General features: G+C 50.1%; 5 protein-coding genes across 5 annotated transcripts; 3 read left to right on the top strand and 2 right to left on the bottom strand.

Annotated features, from left to right (window-relative positions):
* Positions 1-93: 93 nt before the first annotated feature.
* Positions 94-642, top strand: Triagg1_2861 (uncharacterized protein; the record flags this gene model as incomplete). Its single annotated transcript, XM_062897089.1, has 1 exon — positions 94-642. The coding sequence occupies one exon, from the start codon at positions 94-96 to the stop codon at positions 640-642; it is 549 nt and encodes a 182-aa protein (XP_062757928.1).
* Positions 643-1,094: 452 nt separating this feature from the next.
* Positions 1,095-2,359, bottom strand: Triagg1_2860 (uncharacterized protein; the record flags this gene model as incomplete). Its single annotated transcript, XM_062897088.1, has 2 exons — positions 1,095-1,949; positions 2,312-2,359. 2 exons carry the CDS (start codon positions 2,357-2,359, stop codon positions 1,095-1,097), a joined length of 903 nt encoding a protein of 300 aa, XP_062757927.1.
* A 1,574-nt stretch (positions 2,360-3,933) lies between these two features.
* Triagg1_2859 (uncharacterized protein) lies at positions 3,934-5,177 on the top strand (the record flags this gene model as incomplete). The annotated part of the gene is made up of 2 exons (XM_062897087.1): positions 3,934-3,981; positions 4,050-5,177. The coding sequence occupies 2 exons, from the start codon at positions 3,934-3,936 to the stop codon at positions 5,175-5,177; spliced, it is 1,176 nt and encodes a 391-aa protein (XP_062757926.1).
* A 2,106-nt stretch (positions 5,178-7,283) lies between these two features.
* Positions 7,284-11,920, bottom strand: Triagg1_2858 (uncharacterized protein; the record flags this gene model as incomplete). The annotated part of the gene is made up of 4 exons (XM_062897085.1): positions 7,284-7,415; positions 7,486-9,234; positions 9,691-10,874; positions 10,945-11,920. 4 exons carry the CDS (start codon positions 11,918-11,920, stop codon positions 7,284-7,286), a joined length of 4,041 nt encoding a protein of 1,346 aa, XP_062757925.1.
* Positions 11,921-19,118: 7,198 nt separating this feature from the next.
* Triagg1_2857 (uncharacterized protein) lies at positions 19,119-19,745 on the top strand (the record flags this gene model as incomplete). Its single annotated transcript, XM_062897084.1, has 1 exon — positions 19,119-19,745. The coding sequence occupies one exon, from the start codon at positions 19,119-19,121 to the stop codon at positions 19,743-19,745; it is 627 nt and encodes a 208-aa protein (XP_062757924.1).
* Between the last annotated feature and the right edge of the window lie 1,434 nt (positions 19,746-21,179).

Here is a 21,179-nt window from a genome sequence, read left to right as displayed (position 1 = left end):
ATAACATCCCATTCACCACTGAACGAGCTCAACCTAAATCACAACAACAACAACAACGACAACAACGAAATCATCATCACAACAACAGAGGCCATGGACGAAACGATCGTGAAGCAGCTCCTGGCATCGTTCCTCCCCCCCAACGTCGTCGCCCTCATCGACACACACATCCTCGACCCGCGCTCGCCCATCCAAACCTTCAAGCGGCAAGCCCTGACGCAAGCCCGCCTCGGCGCCTCGGCCGTGGTGCCCCTGGTGCAGCCCGTGGCGGACCGCGGCATGGCGGTGCTGGCGGAGCACCAGGGCGCGCTGGACCTGCTGCTGCCGCTGGCGACCATCGTGGCGACGCTGGTGGTGCTCAACTGGATCCGGCGGCTGGTGCTGTGGTGGACGCGGCTGGCGATGCGGGCGGTGCTGTGGGCGGCCGTCGCGGCGCTGGCGGCGTGGGTGTGGAACCGCGGCGTGCTGGTGAGCGCGCGGGACGCGGCGGTTGTCGGGGCGAAAGTCGTTGGTTACGTGGCCGTGTTGAAGAATGTTTGGCTGGATGAGTATAAGAGGTATGAAGGGCAGCAGGCGAGTGGGCGGTGGGACGAGTATTCGGCGAGGAGGAGTGGTGGCGGCATGTATGACCAGACGAGGTGAAGAGGGACTGGACTGGCTTGTGACAGAGGTCAGGGGAAAGCAAGGGGGAGAGGGAAGCAAACGAAAGACAACAACATGAACTTTTTTTCTCTCTTCAAGACACGAGACATGATGTATGAATGCGATGGGAAGACAATATCGAGGCTGGGAGGGGGGACGATACGACAAGTTGATAACGGCAAAGGCGACAGCGCGTCTTCGATCACGGGTGTTTTATTGCTTTTTGGATGGATGAAATTATCTTGTTTTCTCGCGTTTCTTCTTTTTAATTTGATTCTCAAGATGCAGCTCAACGGGATCGATCAGTTATACCTCCCGTTTTCTTTTTTTTTTTGCAAACCACAAAACGCCGTCGCTATGCATTATGCTCCCAAACTATCCAAAGCCAACTTTTTGTTACCCTATTGATATCCATTTCGTTTTCTTTACTTTTCCAACCCAATCCATATATCCTAATCTTCCTCGTCGTACTCTTGCTCGTCGTCGGGCTCTTTGGGGTCCTGAGCTTCGTGATACTGGATGCAGTCGTCAATGTGGCTGAGGATCCCGCCCACGCTGTCTTCGTCCGTGACATCTAGCTTGAGGTAGTTAATCATACTGAAGCTCTCAATGAGACCGGCCACGGCTCTGTTGAGCCGGCGGAAGCTGGAGCCCTTCATCACTTGGGTCTTGTCGTCGGGCGGGACGGACTCGTCGTCTTCGCCCTCCGGACCTTCGGTGATCCTCCTGCTACGCTCCAAGGGATCGTCGTCCAAGAGGGCCACGTCGGGCGTCAGGAAGCGCTTGAGATCCTTCTTCTTGACCTGGTCCTTGATCAGGTCCATCTTGGACAGGACGTTGATGTGGGGCACCTCGAGCATGAGCATGGCGCTCATGGCGCTCAACGTGCCGGCGAAGAACTTTGCCCTGTCGACGACAAACGTCGCCTCGAGCAGGTAGACGGCGGCGAGCCGGATGTCCAGGGCGCCCGACTGCGACAGGAACTTGACGAGGGTGGGCAGGATCGGGATGTGCGTGTACAGCTCGATCTGGCCGGGCATGTCGATGATGATGAGGTACTCTTCGGTGAGGGAGTCCAGGGCCTCGGTCAGCCAGTCGAGGTTCTCCATGAGGAACTCGAAGCAGTAGATGAGGCCGCCGTTGGGCCCCAGGCCGACCTCCTCCATGGCATCTTTGAGGGAGATGAGCTCCTTGATGTCGAGGTCGGGTGTGTGCTCAAAGGACTCGGCGGCGGGATCGAGGTTGATGTAAAAGGCCGACCGGCGGTTGAGCTGCAGATGGGTGATGAGGGCGGCGCAAAAGGTGGACTAGAACGGGAGCGAAGAAAAGCATCAGTGAGTGAGTTCAGTGTGTTTGGGAGTCTTTTTTGACAAGATGACGGTGTTTTGGTGGTATGGCATAGCATTTCATCATAGCAATCGCATAGCGCCGCATAGCAGCGTCTGCTCTCCCACTCGCTTTGCCTTATCACAGGAACAACGGCAGCCCGGAGGAGGATCGGAGGGATTTCCCCATGTTCGACACGATGGATTGCAAGCATCAGCACCAGCATCAGGAAGCAATCCGGGCCCCCTTCCTCTCTCTCTTCCTTTGCGATCAGGGCCGTAAGCGCGCATAAAAAAAAAAGGCAGAGCCAAAGCAAAGACAAAAGAGACAAGCCCATCCATACCTTGCCCGCCCCCGCAGGGCCCATGACCATGGCGCCAAACTTGCTCATGATGTGCAGCTTCTGTTTGGCTATATATCCATGCACAGGGTACCTTTGTTTTTTTTTCCCTTCCCTTGTGTTTATCTTCTTCTCCTTGGGTTGGCGGCGATTTCTTTTTGGGGGGGAGAGAGGAAAATGGCTGGGTCGGGGTTTCGGCGCCGAAAAAAAAAAGAAAATATTTCGACGGGCAGCCCCAGTTCAAGCTTAGTAGATCGAAGCTTTTCGCATCTTGGCGTGCGGTTACTTTTGCTTCGGCGGATGTGGGGTTTCCTTGGGCGAGAAAAGAAAAGAAAGAAAAAAAGGACCCGAATGGGGGCAGCAGCACATGCACGTTGCAGCAGCTTAGCAGTCAGATTCGTCGGCGGCAAAAGGTTGAGGGAGATGAAACTTGGGCGGCGGGGTCGGCAGAAATTGGTACAGAGTACGGAGGGGAGAGGTGTAGTGCTGGGCGTAGATAAGGGTAGCTGGTACTTGGACAAAGGACCCTGTTTGCATGTGCAGATGTACCTGGTACGACTAGTGCCATGTGGTACTAATCGCTGCACATGCTGGGGGGATGGAATGGGGGATGGTGGGATCGTCCTTTTCGTCTTACTTGCGCTGGCTGGGCACTATTTCCAACGAGTCACTGCAGAGCATCGAATGGCTTGTTGACGTGAGATGGCGCAATTTCTGGCCTTGGGCGCACTGCTGCTAGACCGCCATAGAGGGGTACTTGGGTTTGGCTGGGGGAGCAGGCTTTTCGCAGAGGTTGCTCGTTATCGCACGCCATCTCAGGTACGCGTGTTGGATGGCTCTTTTTCTGGCTTGGCGTCGTTTTGGGGTCCGAGTTCGAGTCACACCAAATCCAATCCAGCGTCCAAATTGGCACCGGGTAAGTTCTGCCTGGTATCTTGGTATCGTTGATACATTGCACGTTGGGCTTCACTGCAACAATTGAGTCACCTTGACCCAGAGGAATGGAATAGTACTCGTAGGAGATGGTAAGAATCACCAGCTATACTGGCGGTAAAAAATCCCCCAATCCTAGTCCAGCTCGGTCCTCCTTTGCCAATCATGGCCCCAATGGGTTTGCGGTAATTTGCACAAAAACAAACAAACCATGTCCGTCGTCCGTCGTCCTAGCACTATTCGGATTCTTTCTGCCAGCTTCTTTTTCCAAATCCCAACATTTGCATGTGCATGGTGTTGCGAAGAGCGGGGTGACTTGCTGGGTACCTGCCGCCCTGCGCCAATCCCGCTGCACCTCCCACGTACCCGCGGTGCGAATACGAAAGGCCAGCGGTGCATTTTACCCGCCTCGCATTTTTTTCAGGACATTTTATCTTATCCATGCCGTGCTTGGCCGCCCCTCTCCGACCGACCCCCGGGCCTAGATAAAAATCCAGGCAAATCCGCCATTTTTTTTCTTCTCCCCCTTCCTCCTCCTCAGCCATTTCTTATCATTTCCTGCCAGCTCACCTCTTTTTCTCCCCTCTTACATTCTCTCTTCTCGAGTGATTGTCCGTCCTCTTTTCTCCTCTCCGTCTTCAGTTCTCCTCTTCTCTACTTTGAACCCCTCCACACACACTCAGACCGCCACAATGTCTACTCCCAACGGCGTCGCCAAGTCAGGAACTTTCCTGTTCACCGTAAGCACAAATTCCCCCTCAAAACACCCAATTCCAGCTTGCCCGCAGCTGCTGACTCCCGCCCGCAGTCCGAGTCCGTCGGTGAGGGTCACCCCGACAAGATCGCCGATCAGGTCTCCGATGCCATCCTCGATGCCTGTCTCGCTGAGGATCCCCTCTCCAAGGTTGCTTGCGAGACTGCCACCAAGACTGGTATGATCATGGTCTTTGGTGAAATCACCACCCAGGCCAAGCTTGACTACCAGAAGATTGTCCGCAACACCATCAAGGACATTGGCTATGACGATTCCGAGAAGGGTTTCGACTACAAGACCCTCAACCTGCTCGTTGCCATTGAGCAGCAGTCCCCCGACATTGCTCAGGGTCTCCACCTTGACCAGGCTCTTGAGAGCCTTGGTGCCGGTGACCAGGGTATCATGTTCGGTTATGCCACCGACGAGACCCCCGAGCTCTTCCCCCTCACCCTCCAGCTTGCCCACAAGCTCAACGCTGCCATGTCCGCTGCCCGCCGTGACGGCAGCCTGCCCTGGCTCCGCCCCGACACCAAGACCCAGGTCACCGTTGAGTACAAGCACGACAACGGTGCCGTTGTCCCTGTCCGCGTCGACACAGTCGTCGTCTCTGCCCAGCACTCTGCCGACATCACCACTGAGCAGCTCCGCAAGGAGATCCTCGAGAAGATCATCAAGACCACCATCCCCGCCAAGTACCTTGATGACAAGACCATCTACCACATCCAGCCCTCTGGCCTCTTCATCATTGGTGGCCCCCAGGGTGATGCCGGTCTGACTGGCCGTAAGATCATCGTCGACACCTACGGTGGTTGGGGTGCCCACGGCGGTGGTGCTTTCTCCGGAAAGGACTTCTCCAAGGTCGACCGATCTGCCGCCTACGTCGGCCGATGGATCGCCAAGTCCCTGGTCGCTGCCGGCCTCGCCCGCCGTGCTCTCGTCCAGCTCTCATACGCCATTGGTGTTGCTGAGCCCCTCTCCATCTACGTCGACACCTACGGCACCTCTGAGAAGACCTCTGATGAGCTTGTCAAGATCATCCGTGACAACTTTGACCTCCGTCCCGGTGTCATTGTCCGTGAGCTGAACCTGACTCGCCCCATCTACCTCCAGACTGCCAAGAACGGCCACTTCGGCACCAACCAGTCCTTCACCTGGGAGCAGCCCAAGCAGCTCAAGTTCTAAGCGGTAGCTGCTACTGCACGCAGAGCATTCAACAAGCGCTCTGCAACGTGATTTACAAAATGACGTGTTTTTCTACATGTCGATTTTTCATCAGGCACATTTAAGGCGGCGTACGGTTCTCAACGAAACCTGAAGGCTTTTCCCCACTGGGATTTTACGGGAAAGCGAATGGCGGTTTCAGGCGTATTTTTCTTTTCCTTTGTTATCGAAAATTCACATATACCAGGGTGCTATGGGGGATCAAACGGGGGGCGTCTTTCAACAAAGACAAAAGTCTGGGATTATTTGCATAGACAGCAACAGGGTCACGTCTGCAAAACGGATACACATGCACGCACTTATGAGCTACGCTAATGATGGGTATAAACAAGAACTGGCGTTTTCGGGGACCAAAAGAAGTTCAACATCTTTTTTCCCGAGTTCTCTTGACCGAGCTGCTGAACATGCAAGTCAGTCGTCGGGGTTGGAAAACAGGAGAAGCTGGTTGATCGGGAACAATTTCATGGCTCGGAGAGTTTTTTCTTCTTCCTTTTTAGACATGAGACTTGAGAGAGAGAATAGAGAAGCCCGATTTCAAGGCACACGTATCGTTTCCGAGACTTTTTGTGAACCGTGTTTTTAATCCCCCGTCGTACGCTTACAACCCCAGACAGGAAGTCGGAACGTTACCATGCCAGCAGCAGCACACAGATGGGGATGAGAGAAAAATCGCCGAATGGATGACGGCAGAAATGCAGATATCCACCGCGGAGGACCTTGCAAGTTCTTATGCCTGCGTGTGCGAGGTAATACTCGATATTGTGTAAGCTGGGGGTTACCGTGGAGAACAATACGCCGAATGGCATTGTCGCGGGGTACGAAGGTGTAGGACAGTCGTTCCTCGGATTATGTGATGATTATAGATGACAATGCTAACGAGAATGAGACAATGGAGAGGCACAATGTCAGAAGAGGGGGAATGGTGATTTACATTGACGGGTTGCGGATAATGAGCAAGTTACCCCATACTGTAGGACTCAGAGTCTCCGCGTCGAATAGGCGCTCGGACATGTGTCATGTTGTTTTCTTCTATTGTCAGCCGATGACAAGATGAATGAAGACGAATTGTATATCAAAATTTGACACGTTGGGCGCCTATTGAGCAGAAACTGGGGTTTGACATGCGTGGAGACTCAATATATATGGATGAGCACAGAGGGAGGGGCTTACGTGAGAGATGAATCTTACGAGTACAGCTTGCATGCATTTCACCTTCCATCTTGCATCTGGCGGCAAAGCACGGCGTTTTCGATGCAACGATCTGATAAAACATCCTTGGTGACGTCTCGTCGGAGTTCGCCTTGACCACTTCTTTCGTTGTTTGGGGGCTGAAGGGGGGAGAGGGTTCCGATTGGATGGTTCGTTTAAGGTGTCTCTGAGGTGCTGTCGATCACTTTATTTGTCATGTCTTGGCTTTTTCTTTTCTTTTCTTCCCCCCCTCGTTCTGTTTGTTTTGCGTGTTCAATTGATCCAATAGAGGGCGTGTGAAATGTCAATCAGTTATGGGGACTGGGAATATGGGGGGGAGTGAGAGTGCACGGATTCGGTGTTGGGTATGATGTCAGTCAGTCTGTCAGTCTGTGCTTTTGAGAGGGCGTGGGTGTAGTACTCGTACGAATCTTTATTGCGGAAAAGTTTGTTTTCTGTTTTGTTTTTCTTTTCTCCTTCTTTGTATTAGTAGTGGTGGGTGAGTTGAAGTCCATACCCACGGAATGGGGAGGAGGGGAGCAGTGAGCATTTCATTCTTTCTTATACCCCTAACATTGATTATATTCAAGGGTGTTTCGTTTCATTACAAAATGATTGGCCTTATATGATAGTATTAATATTTCGATATTTACATTTCAAATTCAGTATCCAAGGAAAATTTTATAAACGTAACTCCTCTCCTTGCATGTCCAAGAGCAAGGGTACGGGTAGCATCATTTGCAGTAGAGCAAGTTGGTCGATACTGGGGGGGAAGCCATACAATCTTACGGCCTTGGAAACATACCCACTGATTTTCCAGTACTGTAAAATCCTTGCGTTTGACATATCGTTTTTGAAATCTCAGAAACTCTAGATCCTCTACTGGAGGAGGGCTGGTTGACACGTCATCATCCTCAGGGGGTCCGTATACCTTTCCTGCCAGGCCTTCGTGTAACCTGCCTGTGTCCATATCCCAAGGCTCGATGACAGGGCCACCATCTCGCTCCCGCGCTAGGAGTTGACCATTTATGGAAAAAGCCAAGGACGTGAGACGCGTTGGGCAAAATTGAAGAATACGTACCAATGACCCTAGAGTCCAATCCCAAATTTCGACAGTCCAGTTAATGTTCTCAGGCTCAGTTGAGAAACCGAGAGCCAGGTTTCGGCCATCAGGGGAAAACGAAATCGACGTCGGTCGAATCCAACGACCTTTTCGTTGTATGCGTTTTAATGTTCGTTGCAAAACCCAGCATCCGTCGCCCTCTAAGCACTGTTGTAAAATCCCGGTTGTATTACCATTAATTTTTGTAGGGCTTGGACATTGCATCAGTTCCCCGGAGAAACCCCAGAAGGAGATGCCTTCCCAATTAGCAGTTGCTAATTGTTGGCTGTCTGGTGAGAACGCCATCCTATTACACCCGTGCTCCGCCAAGATGGACCAGTGGATGCTCATCTTGATATCCCATATATGAATGGACTGGGCAGGTTGACGTCGATCAAATGAGGCCTCAGAAGCACACGCGAGCAATCGGCCATCCACAGAAAATACCTCGGCATTTGCTATACGGTAATCAGGTTCGTGATTGTTCAAAACCAGCTGCAGAGCCTCCTGAGATGAGTTCCAGACACTGATGCCTCTGCCAGGGGAGGAGATGACCAGTTCGCCATCTGACGAAAATTCGATGTATTTCACCGACATCGATTGAGGCTCTTGATTTAGAAATTCCGCATCAATATCCCAAAGCTCAATGGTTGTTCCCCAAAGCGAAGTAGACGCTAATGTTTTGCCATCTGGAGAGTAAGCAATATTGTAAGCTGGATTGGAAATCTCTTTGTACACGCGGTTTCTGGCGAAATCCCAAAGCACTGTGCCACAGAAACTGCCAATTGCTAGGAGCTGATTATCTGGTGAGAATGCCGTTTGATTTGTCAAGTCGCTGCGTGGTTTGAAGCTATATGTCAGGCTGCCGGTATTGGCATCCCAAAGCTCCACGGTGGCATCCCCAAGCGTGTAACGGGAACCTTTACTGCCAATGGCTAATAGCTGGCCATTGGGTGAAAATTCTAAGGAGAAGATGTCTTTTCCTTTCATTTTGTCCTTGATTGTTTGTCGTACAGCGCCTGTGGTAGTATCCCAAATTACTATATCAATCTCCTCGGCACCAGCTAATAGCAACCCATTTGCGGAGAAGGCTATAAACGGAAAAAAAGGCGAACCTTTGCCGAGCTCATATTTCTGAACTCCCAATGTAAGGTCCCATAGTGCAATGCTGCGACGACTGTTGGTTGCCAGCAAACTGATATCAAGAGAAAAGGCAGCAGCACATAAGTCATCATCGGCATGTTGAGTACTCTGTTGCAAGAAACCTGTGGCAACATCCAGAAGCTTGATCATGAAGCCCCCAGATTTTCTTGAGATGGATGCCAAAACCTGAGTATCTAGTGAGAAGGACACACGTAGAACCGCATCTTGACCCGTAAAAGTTTGTCGCAAGGTGCCGGTGGCAATTTCCCAGATTCTTATAGTTTGGTCGCGAGAGTAAGACGCTAACAGAAGTCCGTTCGAAGAGAAAGCGATATGATTAATGCGCTTTTTGCAGCCGTCAAGCGTTTGTAATTGTGCGCCCCAATTGTCTTCGATGTTTCTTGGTGTGGACACCCAATCTGGCTTTTCTTCAAGGAAAAGCCTTTTGATTACTGAACGGGTTGGAGCGAACGTAAGGCCAGAGATATAGAGCTGGAGAGGCGCAACACCAGCAATATATCTAAATTTAAGTATAAATCGTCTGGCATCGTACAGAAATTCCAGCATATCGGAATTTTGGCCACTCTGAAATGCTTAGAGAAACTATATCAAGAAGGCCTTGAAGAAGCATACCTGTGCAACAGATTGCAAATTCATAATAGCATGAATAACATCTGAAACCAAACCTAAAATACCCATTGCTTCTATCCAGTGAAGCAAATGTTTTTTTAAAAATAAGAATGCATCTTCAATAAGGGTTGCTGGATCTTGCCCTTTTGCTAAATGGTATACCCAATACCGACACGAATACTGTAATTCTGAGGGAATATACTGATAAATAATGTCAGCAGCTATCTCCCTTGGACCGAGTCCATAATCCGAAAGATTGCAAATATTCTTTTTTAAACCGTCTGACATTCTACGAAGGCATTGGGAGGCGAGGATTCTGTGCGTTGCCTTTTCATCTACCCAAAGAGCAGTCTTTCCACGTGTGTTGTGATCGAGTAAGAAATCACGAAAGGATAGGTGAAATAACCTTACTGGCGCAGTTTCGTCAATTGGTATGTTCAAAACGGAATGTAATGAATTTAATCCTGTCTTGATTGTCGTAGTCGGAATGCCAATAAGACTTGATAGTGCGATGATTGACAGCGGATCCTTTAGGAGAACGATTGTGCTAACAAGTTCTTGAACTTGCTTGAACTGCCTCTGCCTCCCTTTTTCGCCATATTTTGAACATAAACGATTCAGTATCGGAAGATAAACGACATCTAGCTTAGAGTCTTCATATTCATATCTGAAAATATCTTCCAAGGCCTCCTCGGGGTCCAGATCGTGATCTTGAAGCATACGGCACACAGTTGCAGCAAAAATGAATAGCGGAACGGACATGGCAACAAGTGCCTGAATCTTAATTCCGCCAGGCCAATCTTGAGACATTGATCTGTATTTTCGGATACTATCAAGCTTGTGGTTTATGAAGAGAGAGATGTCATGTTCAATATCGGCCCTAGGGACGTGATGAAGGACCAGATCATGATAATCTCCCTCTACATCTTTAAATCCCAATCGAATTGGTAACTCGGGCCGGCTTGTGATGAATACTCGAAGTCGAATAGACTGAGTCGCCTGCAATTGTGGAAGCAGCTGAATTATGGCTCGGATATTATTGTCATCCTCGCACTCGTCTAACGCGTCGATTACAATTATCATCAGCGGAATCTCACTGTTAGTCGAACGCAAGGATGATAATGGCTGAAGGATGAGTGTCTCGAATTGCATGGATAGGGCTTTGTTCGATATATCGGGCTGTTCTTCAATAATCTTTCTCAAATCGATTTCGGGAAGTTTTTGGTATACTTGTTTGGCGATTGTAGGGAAGAACTTAGACGCGTTTCCTCGATCTGCTTCACCTCTTTTGAAGAAGAAAGTGGCGCCAAGTGCTCCTTTTTCTTGAAAATATTTTGCCAAGGTTCGACAAATTGTAGATTTCCCAGTGCCAGCCATGCCATTCAACCAGAACATGCATTTCCCCTGCGGTGAAATTGCCCATTCGCGAATCAAATGAAGAATTTTAGTCCGGGTTCCTGGAAGACATTCGTCGTCATGTTGAGTTGCAAATGAATCAAATTCAGCTCCATGAGCAGTTGATAATTTCGCCAAATCAAGTTTGTAGTTGACACTATCTGTCTCTTGAACTAGGCTTTTAAGTTGATCGTGTATGCCTGAAAATTAACGGCAAGTTAGTCAATATTTGGCATGTTTTTTATTCCGTATAGAATCTGGAATACTAACCTTGAAGCATATCAATAGCATTTTCCCCTGCTGCCACTTGTTCGGGGATGAGATGGCGCAAAAGGTCTTTTGTATATGCTGCCGCCATGATTGCTGCATACCCGCGCCATTTGTCGTTCTTGTGCGAATCCGAGTAATCACAAATGCCCCGAATAACAAGACATGGGAAGCGATTCATCAATCCCGCAGCCTCCATCTCGAAACACAAAACACCCCTTTCCATTGCGAGTTTATCACGGATTAGGGCGTCCTTCATGACTTGATTCCCAGAAGCAATCACTCCGTAATGTATGGCCGGATCATCGTCATCTTGATCGCGTGGATCTCGCAGTTCTACATGGGCTGCGTCGCTGCCACATGATTGGCAATCTTCCGATGGGGTAGAATGTATAAAAGTCGATTTATATAACTGATCATGGATATTTGGACGACAATATGCCCTCTTCAACCTTGGTTTAGTCCGGAGAACTCCTTCCACATCGTTGACGAGAGTATGTCCTTCCAGCTGATGGCTAGCCTTCAGGGACTGTAGTGCCGTCCGCAGCATCTCCGGAGGCTGGTTCAAGAAACCCGTCTCAACAAATTCTTTTGCCTGTATCGATTTGCCGAAATCGTATTGAAAGACTCCCCCATTGCCGTTACCTGGCGTGCTTACGACGATATCACCAAGTCGAATATCATGCCGCCTCGAAGGGGCGCCTCCACCAATCCCCACCATCATCCCAATGCGAATATTGGGAAAGCTTCTTATCATGTTGATGGCAACCCCAGCAGCGGAAGCTGTGCCGTATTCTCCCAAGGGCAAGCAAGCAATAACAATGTTATGATTGGACATTTTGCCTAGTACATAGTTGTTTGAATCTTTCGGGTCCTGGAATGTTAGGCGCTCATGCGTTTCGTCAAGAAAGGCTCGCGCCGCAACAAACTCCTCGGTAATCGCACATATCCAACCAACAGTGTAGTTAGATCGATCCATTTGATATTTTGTTGTTAAGACAATTGCTCTTTAAGGTGAGATTGGGGTGATTAAAGTGACAACAGGAGTATGAGCGAGTATTTCAATCCATTATCCTACTGCAACCCAATTTATGCCTTATGGCGACCCAACAGGCAGCAGCCCATCATAACCACAAACCAATTATATCACAGCCTGATATTAATTTGCAGGCGGAGCGGAATATATTAATCCCTACCAGCTAATTAAAACAAAAGAGTAGGACAACTTTCCGTAGCCATATATTATACATAGTATTATCAAGTACTATTTACAATTACCATGGTGTATAATGGCAACTAAGGTACAGATCTGCCTTCTACCCAAGGAGCTTGCTTACGGAGAAACATATCGGTAGCGCAGAATTCTCTTCTGTCCTTTTAATTCTTATTGCTTTAGTTCTGATTGATGTATGTCTTAACTCGACTGTTAAAGTGCAATTCTGGATAAGAAAACCGTCAGTGTTAGTTACTACTTTAGGCGTCTTGAAGAGCTGGGGCCTCGACTCGTCAAGGAGGATAGAGGCAACTCCTCATGCCATTACCCCGCGGGTAACAAGTGTTATTGCTGACTGGATGCGATTGCTTTTCATCTATTCATTGCATTCTTTTGTTTGTCCCTTCTCCGAGGCTAAAAGAGGTCTAATATTTCAGCTTCTGTAAATGAAGGCGTCATACTATCCAGTCCAGCAGGCAAATGAACCCGACAGAAGGGCACCGACTCTAGTTCTTGGTTCGCTTACCATCTGAATGGTAACTTCTCCTGCTATTTCCAATCTATATCCAGCAGTGAACGACTGCACGAATCATTAGTCCAGCAACCCATCGAGCTGGCTGAAGAGGGCGTAAGACTTACTATTTACAGACATCAATCAATGGCCCATTGTGCCATGCCCAGATCCCCGGGACACACGCATCGAACGTGGCGCCGGTGTTTGGCAAGACGCAGACTAAAGATATAGCTGACAAGACTAGCACTTCCCAAAGACTTGGTAGGGGATGTAGGGTATACACAATAAAAAAGGAGGGGAACTATCACGAAGGGGAGATGGCGTCTTTGTTCGTCCCTAAGCCATCGGAAAGACGTCCGGCCGCCTGGAACGAGATACAATTGGGGCGCGCTCCATGGAGTACGGAGGAGAAAGACGCGAGAAGGCCGAGGTGGCTGTCAGTGTTTGATGCTAAGTTGATAGTTGCAGATCTGCGGACATTGAATGAAGCTATCTCGGTTCGCCGAAAATAACAATACCAACGCCATGGTTTAGTGAAAGCCCGACAAAGAAGCAAGTCTGCATACAAGTTCCGCTCGGCCCCTGCGGCTGTTGCGGATTCGAAACATTCTCCGCTGGTCGTGTTTCTTTAGATGGATGGGTCTTCGTACTAGAGGGAATCGTGCCAGAGTGAGTGGTACGATGCTCGTCTATCCGTGTCTCTGTTACGTGTATCTGAATAGGCCTGCATCATGGAATCTCCATTTCAGACGTGTAGTTGGTTTTGCATCTATTCACAACGGTCTCTGTCGATCACAAGCCCCGCTTGAAAAGCTATTCAATTGACTCACATGGAGTATGCCCGTACACTTGCATGTAGTGGACTTGGCTGGGGATCCTTCAGCTGGAAAATATCCCCAGCCTGCCCGCTATGCGTGGTCAGCCATTTACCCCGTAGCCAGCCAAAGCAGCCTTCTTTCTTTCTATACGAGTATTAGATATAGCTTGCAGCCAGAGGGATTAAGCTGATATCTAGTATCATTCGAAATCCCACAGCTTTGGTTGACGGCGTCCTGTAGGGCGCCAGTGTTCAGCCTTCGCCCTTGGGCCTGTCTCTGTCATCCATGGAAGGCGAAGATGTGGATGTTTCACGCCCTGTAAGGACAGACACCCCCTTCTCTGCTCCGTTTCTCTCGGTTCGGGTTTCTTATTTCCAGCAAGCCACCTTGTTGGCGGCAGACTAAGGTCAGACCAGCGCTGAACCAACGACAATGGTGCGTGTCCCTTACCGTGGCAGCGGTGCTGGGAGGGGCGTTAAACATAACCAATTACTGCAATTAATTTAGTTAGCAGACAGTCACCATCATTGTATCAATGGATGAATGGATGGTTGACTGGGCTGGGTTGGGTTACAAAGCTGCAGAACCCGAGATCCAAGATGACGAAAGTTTACCTGCTGCACTTGTTATTCTCCAGTGTCGATGATCCGTCTTGATTATCGATTCATAGCGGGTTGTCTAGCAATAGCTCCGCATTCTGATTGACCCCGATCCGCCGGCCCGGCAAATACAATGCTCGGGCCCAGCAGCTGGGATCAGAAGACGACGCCGTCATGGTCAATGCATGGGCTTTTTTTTCTTTTCTTTTTCTATTTTTCTTTTTTCTTTTCCTTTTTTGACCCATTGATGTTAAAGCAGCCAATAAGATATGGCAAGCTTAAAGGAGTCGTTCGATGGGGGGGGCTGTCTGAACGCAACGACCAACGAGAGGGCCGAGGGATGAGGGGCGGCGGAGGGCGTGTGAGTACGGGTACTAGTATGAGTGAGAAGAATACCAAGGGCTATTTGCGATTAGATCCGAGAGCGGTTATGCACGCACTGATTGATGTCCAGGAGCATGGAGATCTCATTGTTGCAAAGAGGAATCGGAGATGACGTTGTAAAGATCGGGCTGAAGCCTATAGCATGCGACCCATTGCATCGAGTTGAAGGCTACAGCACGTTGCTCATTGCATCGAGTCTGTGGAATAAAATTGAGGGTTAGTAATTTTGATCTTGCAATCTAGTAGTAGTGTTCGCATCTAGAATAGAGACTTCGCAACTACATCACCATCACTTGGTATTCATCAGTCGTGCGGTTCTTTTTTCCATCGTCCACGTTGGTATTGACACGTTTGCCGCTGTATTATTCTTGCGACTCTTCCACACATGACCCATTCTCATTGTTATTCATGACAACACGCTGAGGCATTGCTTGATCCAACAAAATCAAGATGAAAGTAGCCACTGGGCAAGCTTCGCACAATGGCCATCTCTTTGCGTTCACATGGTGGACAATACAATCCACAACACAAAAAATGTCTGGGGAGAAGGAGAATCTTGAGACAAACAGTCATCACTGTTGCTTGCCGGTTGACATACCATATCCACACCTTTCATTCACGAGGGCATTCATTGATTGCCGAAAGGAAGAAGGAAGAAAAAACAGCAGCAGTGGAGAATAGCACGGCGGGGCATATATGTTGCATCCCCAAGGTCGTTCAAATTCATTGTCAAGAATGCAGAGGACGCACCCATTACATGGAGAGGCTACTTCGTTTGTCGCACTGCTGGCCCAGGCCAAAGCGTGCCACGCGACCACGTCAATGACCGTGAATCTCGGATCTCTTATTCTTTCCCATCTGACTCCACGGGTCACGGAGCACATAGACGGCCTTCCTCCTTTGCGCGTGTTTGCGTTGTCCCGTGCTTTCTGTTGTGGAAGAGGACGTAATTATGGGCATATGTATCGACTGATGTGTTTGATTCAGTCCCCGTAACAATAGCGAGGGCAAAGGGGGAAAAAAAAAGAAAAAACCACAAATTTGATCGCAAATACGACATTGATGACATTGACAGCGGTGGAGGTCTTGGCGGTTCTGGCAATTTGATGCGTAAACAAACAACGTACGCGCTGTGTGGATATTCTCTTCGTTTCTACTCCGCAGCGCATTCAGAGTCCAGACAAAGAAAGGCTCGCATTCGATTTCGATACGCAGACTTGCGATAGGCACAGCGTCACTCTAGGCCAAGTCTAACTTGGATTGGCAGGACGAGGATGGCCAAGCTTTTCCAACTGGCCGGTAATCAAACGGGCATGCATTAGTCGAGAGAAGCCGCGAGGAAGAGAGGAAAAAGCAAAAGCAAATAAGATGGCGGAAAAGGCCTTTCCTAGCCCAAGAGGAAGTAGTTTGGCCTGCGCCGGCTCTTCGGCCTGTCTGGCGGCTTCCAATCGCACTGGGAAGCGAGCGACAGGAGCTGAAAGTCGCCGGGATGGTGGCTGGAAAGTGTTGCGATTATTTCCTTTTCAGTATAGTGTTAGTGTACTGTAGGCTGGAATAGCGCTGGGAACGGGGTGGGCGTAACGGTTTTGCGGCTATTGATGACGAAGGAGGGAGAAGATGAATTCATTTCTGGATGGGGGGATCCATTCGGTTTCGACCCGAGTTGTGGGAGAGAAGAATGTTGGCGGTGGAATGAAGATGATGCTGGGAATAAGATGCTGGGAGCTTGGCGCAGGAGGAAATAAGATTACCTCTGATTACGTGGGGAAGCTGAAAAGGGAATATTCCGAGAGGATCATGATGCGGGAGAAGAAGAAACGAGAACAGACCTGTTGATCCAACAAGTAAGTGTACTGGTCGTTATTATGATGAGAGCTCGAGTTTCTTTACAGTACTTGAAGAAATGGCAAGTGACAAAGCAGTTACGAGTCAAGGCAAGAAGAAAAGGAGGCAAGCGAGGCAAGCAGGATGCAAGCGAGGCTCGCAAACTGGAAGGCATCCCAGGTCTAGAACATGCCACGATGCGGCAGCTTCCTCAAGAAACTCTCACCTTTAGACGTTTATCCTCGTGTTTTGTCGGCCCTTCCTGCCGTGTTGCGATGCCGAACCTTACTGCAACGAGTAATGTCAACGCCCGGCCGCTTCCTTCATCTGCCGCTGCGCTCCTTCTCTCTGCAGTAGACCCTCAAGATGCTCCTTCTCCAAGCCGCGCCTGCTGCAGCTACAGAGTAATAGTGGCAGGTAGTGTTACTGCAGAATTGGTCAGGGAAGGAGAGATCGCCCGCATCGGCGACTCGCCCCGCAATGTCCGGGTCCCGGGACGGCGGGCGCTAAACCGCTTCGGCACGACAATACGGACAACAATAGCAAGAGACAATAGCAAGACAAAAGCCGGCCAAGACAACGAATCCGCACCCCCTCAATTTCTTGCCTCACCACCACACAAAGCCTTTCAGGCGATACACACGCCTATTGAATCTGTCGCGCCACAATACCCAGACAATACGCTGGGCCGGCCCAGTGCATGCCGCAGCAGCTCGGCCGCCTCTGGAGGTTGGCCGACAGCGTACAGTACGAGTGCATTCGCCGACTGCTTTGCCTGGTGCTTGAGACTGGGACTGGGAACTTGTACCAGGTCCGTGTGTGGGCGGATGGATCGTTGAATGGACCTCGCTCGCTCGATTGCCGTGACAAATCTTGCGCTTCTAGCTTGGCTCTGGCATTCCTTTCCGCCATGACATGACGGCACGACAGCCGGCCGCCCCCTCCAACCCTCCAACCCTCCAAGCACAAGCGCTGCTTCTCCCTTGCAGACAGCTAATCCAAGGGTGGCATCCCAGATGCATCTTTGCAAGTCTCGTGCATACAACGTACAGCTCTGCGATCCAGTCCCTTGGCTATGGGAACCGCATCTGAGCACCTCCCTGGGAACCACGTGTGCAGTTTCTACCAGCGCCTTGCTGTTGTTGCTGCGATTTTTGTTGTCTCGTGGCATTCCTCCCAACCGTCGGCCGATATCCGTCGACAATATGATACGTTGCAACAGCCGCCCATGTCAAACACGCAAAGATACTTTGTGCAAGGGGGGGAGAAAAGGAGAGCTTGTACAGAGTATCGTGAGACAATCAGAACTCGATTGCGCCAGAAGAGGCCCCCCCTCCCTTCTTCCCGCAACCCATTCAACCCGGAGGTTCAAATCCGCCAGAAAATAAAATAAACTGCGGAACAACAAATTGTGTGTACTCGTCCAGCAGGGCTCAGCCGACACGGTGACAGCCTGCCAAGAGCTGTGCTGGGCACGCACTTGTAGATCACACACCCCTCCATACCAGGCTGTCGGACAGAATCAAAACGGGGGGCGTGTAGCTTTTGGGCTTTTGCTATGTGGTGTCCCACCAGCTTGGGTGCGCTACGCGGCATTTGCGCTCGGGTCGGGGGGCAGCAAGCAAGGATAAACGCTTCTCGGTTGCTTAATCCCAGGATCGCATTTGACGCATATTGCGCTCTGTGTTCACGGCCCTGGATAAGGAGATGCCGTTTTCTGTGTGTTGTGGACGTGTGTGAGCGAGTTCCGCGTCCCTGTGCGCTCCCATCCAAGGCATATCTCCGTCCCTGCTTTTTTGCCAAACTCCTCCCAAGAGCGGAGACGGGACGCAGCGGTGGGTGCGTGTAAGTTGACCACGGAGCCACAAGTCACCAAAAGGGCAATGATATTGTTGCTAGCGGAAGAGTACATGACAAGCGAGGCGTCGTGGTCCAAGGCCACAAGACAAGCCACTTGCAAAAAGGCGCACGGCCTAGGGGGGTGTGTGGCCTGATTGCTGCATGAATCAATCATGTCTCAATCATTCAGTTGAATCATGTTGACCGGGTTTAGATTGACCGCGAAGGGGGGGTCGCCAAACGGCAACGGACAAGTTCCATCTTTGGCTTTTCTTCAATCAAGGGGGACACGGGTCGGCTTCGGGGGGGAGGGTGGACCAAAGAGCTTCATACGAGACTGACAGCCGGGCCGTTTCCTCGAAAGGGGTATATATCTCTTCACCTGCCTTGACCCCTCGATCTATTTCTTCGCTGTTCACGTTCATGATATTCATCTTGTTGCAACTCTTATCCTCTCCCGTCATAATCACCATTGTCATCATCAGGCTCTACCAGGCTCTCCAGGCATCCACATTCCTGTGCTCCTCCCTTGGCTGTTGGCTTATACCATACACTCTCGCACTTCGGGAATTTTCACCGCCGCCCTGCTCTCACACGGCCTACAACCACTACCAACCGCATTGATACCGACCCTCCATCTCGGAAACATACAGGAAGAATAGAGTTTCTTCAACTTATCACCGTGAACGTTGGTTTTGGACAAAGAAGGGAGAAGAGAGAAGCAAAAAAACTCTTCACCCATATTTAGAGTATAGTTGCGTCGACCAACTCTCACATTGAGAGACGGAAACGCAAAGAGAATAGGCGACTTGGTGGGACTCTCACAGTTTGATTCACTGCCTAGGAGATATATCAGCAACTCACTGTCCCCTGTCATTCCACTCTTCAACTGGGTCCATTTACGGCACCTTGAAGTCCATCGGCTATAAGAGTTCGACTCATCCATCCTCTGTTATTCCCCCGTCTTTACACATTATACATTCACCATGAATACATCATCGTCTACCGCTACTGCTACTGCAGCCATCCCCCATCATAACCACATCAACGGCCCCAAAGTCTCTTCACATCAACCCTCTTTGACCTCCCCTCCTCCCGCCTACACACCACACACCGCACCAGACCTTGCTCAGCCGCGGCAAATGCATCAACAATTCATCTTGGGCCGTCCAACCATGGCTGAAGCCATCATGTCGGCCATGGCTACCGAAGATGAGGATGACCAGGAGGAAGAGAACATCTCCCCCATCAGCCTTCGCATCAACACCTCTGTCCTCATCTCCAAGAACAACAACCTCGTGTGTCTCACAGATACGCCAGCCAGCCATGCCAACGCCATTGCCAGGGCCGTCGTCAAGGCCATTCAGGAGAATAGCTCCGGGCAGTGCGGCATCCCCATGATTGACGAAGATGGCCGGCCTCGCCCCATCAAGATTGAGGTCGACGCGGGCATCACGGTTGAGGGCTCTGGGAATATCGTCGGCAACGAGGACATTGTCAACCAGGTTCTTCGTCAGCGTGGGCTTACACGCAAGAGGGGCGCTGATGAGGATGAGAATGATTTGTCTGCTCCACCAACAAAGCGCCGCGCCAGCAGCAGCAATTCTCCTTGAGGCTGTTAAACCCTCGAGACACTCTGCGTTTATCATCTCATACAACAACGCAGAACTTCATCACACATCTTCACCCTCAACTCTACACACATCAAGGTCATTTGTTGCGTTGCGTTACTTGGCGTTAGGCATCTTCATCATTATATACCCAAAAGGCAGTGCCTTTTTCTTTTCATGTTCAGGAATTACATTCACTACACTGGAAAAGGTGTTCATGTATTTTACTATTCTCAGGCGGGGGATACTATGGCAAGGGAAAGGAGGTGATGGGCTATCAGCAGGAGTTTCGGAGAATGAGAGTTGGAGGATAAGTTGACTGCTTCGGCACACGAAGCGTACGATTAGATGCAGTCAATAATGAATACTTGACACAAAACAATCCATGTCTCATACGCCCTGTGAATTTGTTCAATGGTAATGATGTTCACGTGTTGTGTTGTAGTGCCAAGGTAGGTCCCAGTGCTTTGTTGCAGTTGGTTCGCAGCCATCACATGCAAGGCAGAAACTGAACCCCCCCACGACTACGAGATCACGACATCCCCGTGTCGTTGGGCCTGGACACTTCTGAAACCTCGCATCGTCATTTTCTACAACGTCCTCGTATAATGGAGCGTCATCGCCGGCATTTGATTCGATGTTGTCTGTTGCTTCCCCCTCACCCACTCACCCTGTGATCTAGATCTTCCTTTGAGCCATGCAAGGGAGGGAGGGGGTGCGTCTGGTATGTTGATACAAACAACATCATCAACACAGACCTCATATTTTACGAGTACTCGGGCTACCTATTATTAAGCCAACTGCAGTGACGGCTTTTCGGGTTCACAGAAACGTTGTTGGACCTAGCAGAGATGTTTCCGCCACTTTATCGGGAAGCTGCCCACTCGGTTGGGTCCAATCCGCCTGAGCCACACCCGGATGTCTTATGACGAGCACGAACGGGAATAAAACACGATGCAACACCACGGGTAAGCATTGAGATGTGCCTTTTTTTTTTTCTCTCTTTGGACTTGAGAGTTTGTTGTTAGATGGTCTTCTTGATACGAGGCTCATTTTTGCGTCTCCCTTGTTTGACTTGGGAGGATCGATTGTGTTTGTTTTTCGCTTCGCCACTCGCTGAGCTTGTTGTTGTAGGTTATGACATGCGCAGAGTTTGGCCCCACCAACTAATGGTCTTGGCCATTTGGGCTGAGCTCCGTGTTATCGTTTGTGACTTTTGACGTGATTTGTTTGACTTGTCCGTGTTTCTCCCTTGAACAAATCAATCAATTGTTGGCTTCTTCTCACTCACTCGCCCTCTCATCTCATCCAACTTCGTCTCACATCTCCCCTGTTGTTGGCTCTCTCATCCTCATTCACTCACTCACTCACACCGCGCGGGGGGCGCGGGGGGGGGGGGGGGGGGGGGGGGGGGGGGGGGGGGGGGGGGGGGGGCGG

The sequence above is a fragment of the Trichoderma aggressivum genome (genome assembly GCF_033847375.1).
Source record: "Trichoderma aggressivum f. europaeum strain CBS 100526 chromosome Unknown scaffold_008, whole genome shotgun sequence".
Classification (NCBI taxonomy): domain Eukaryota; kingdom Fungi; phylum Ascomycota; class Sordariomycetes; order Hypocreales; family Hypocreaceae; genus Trichoderma; species Trichoderma aggressivum.
Note: the sequence above shows the minus strand (reverse complement) of the source record. Positions and strands in the feature narration are given on the sequence as shown.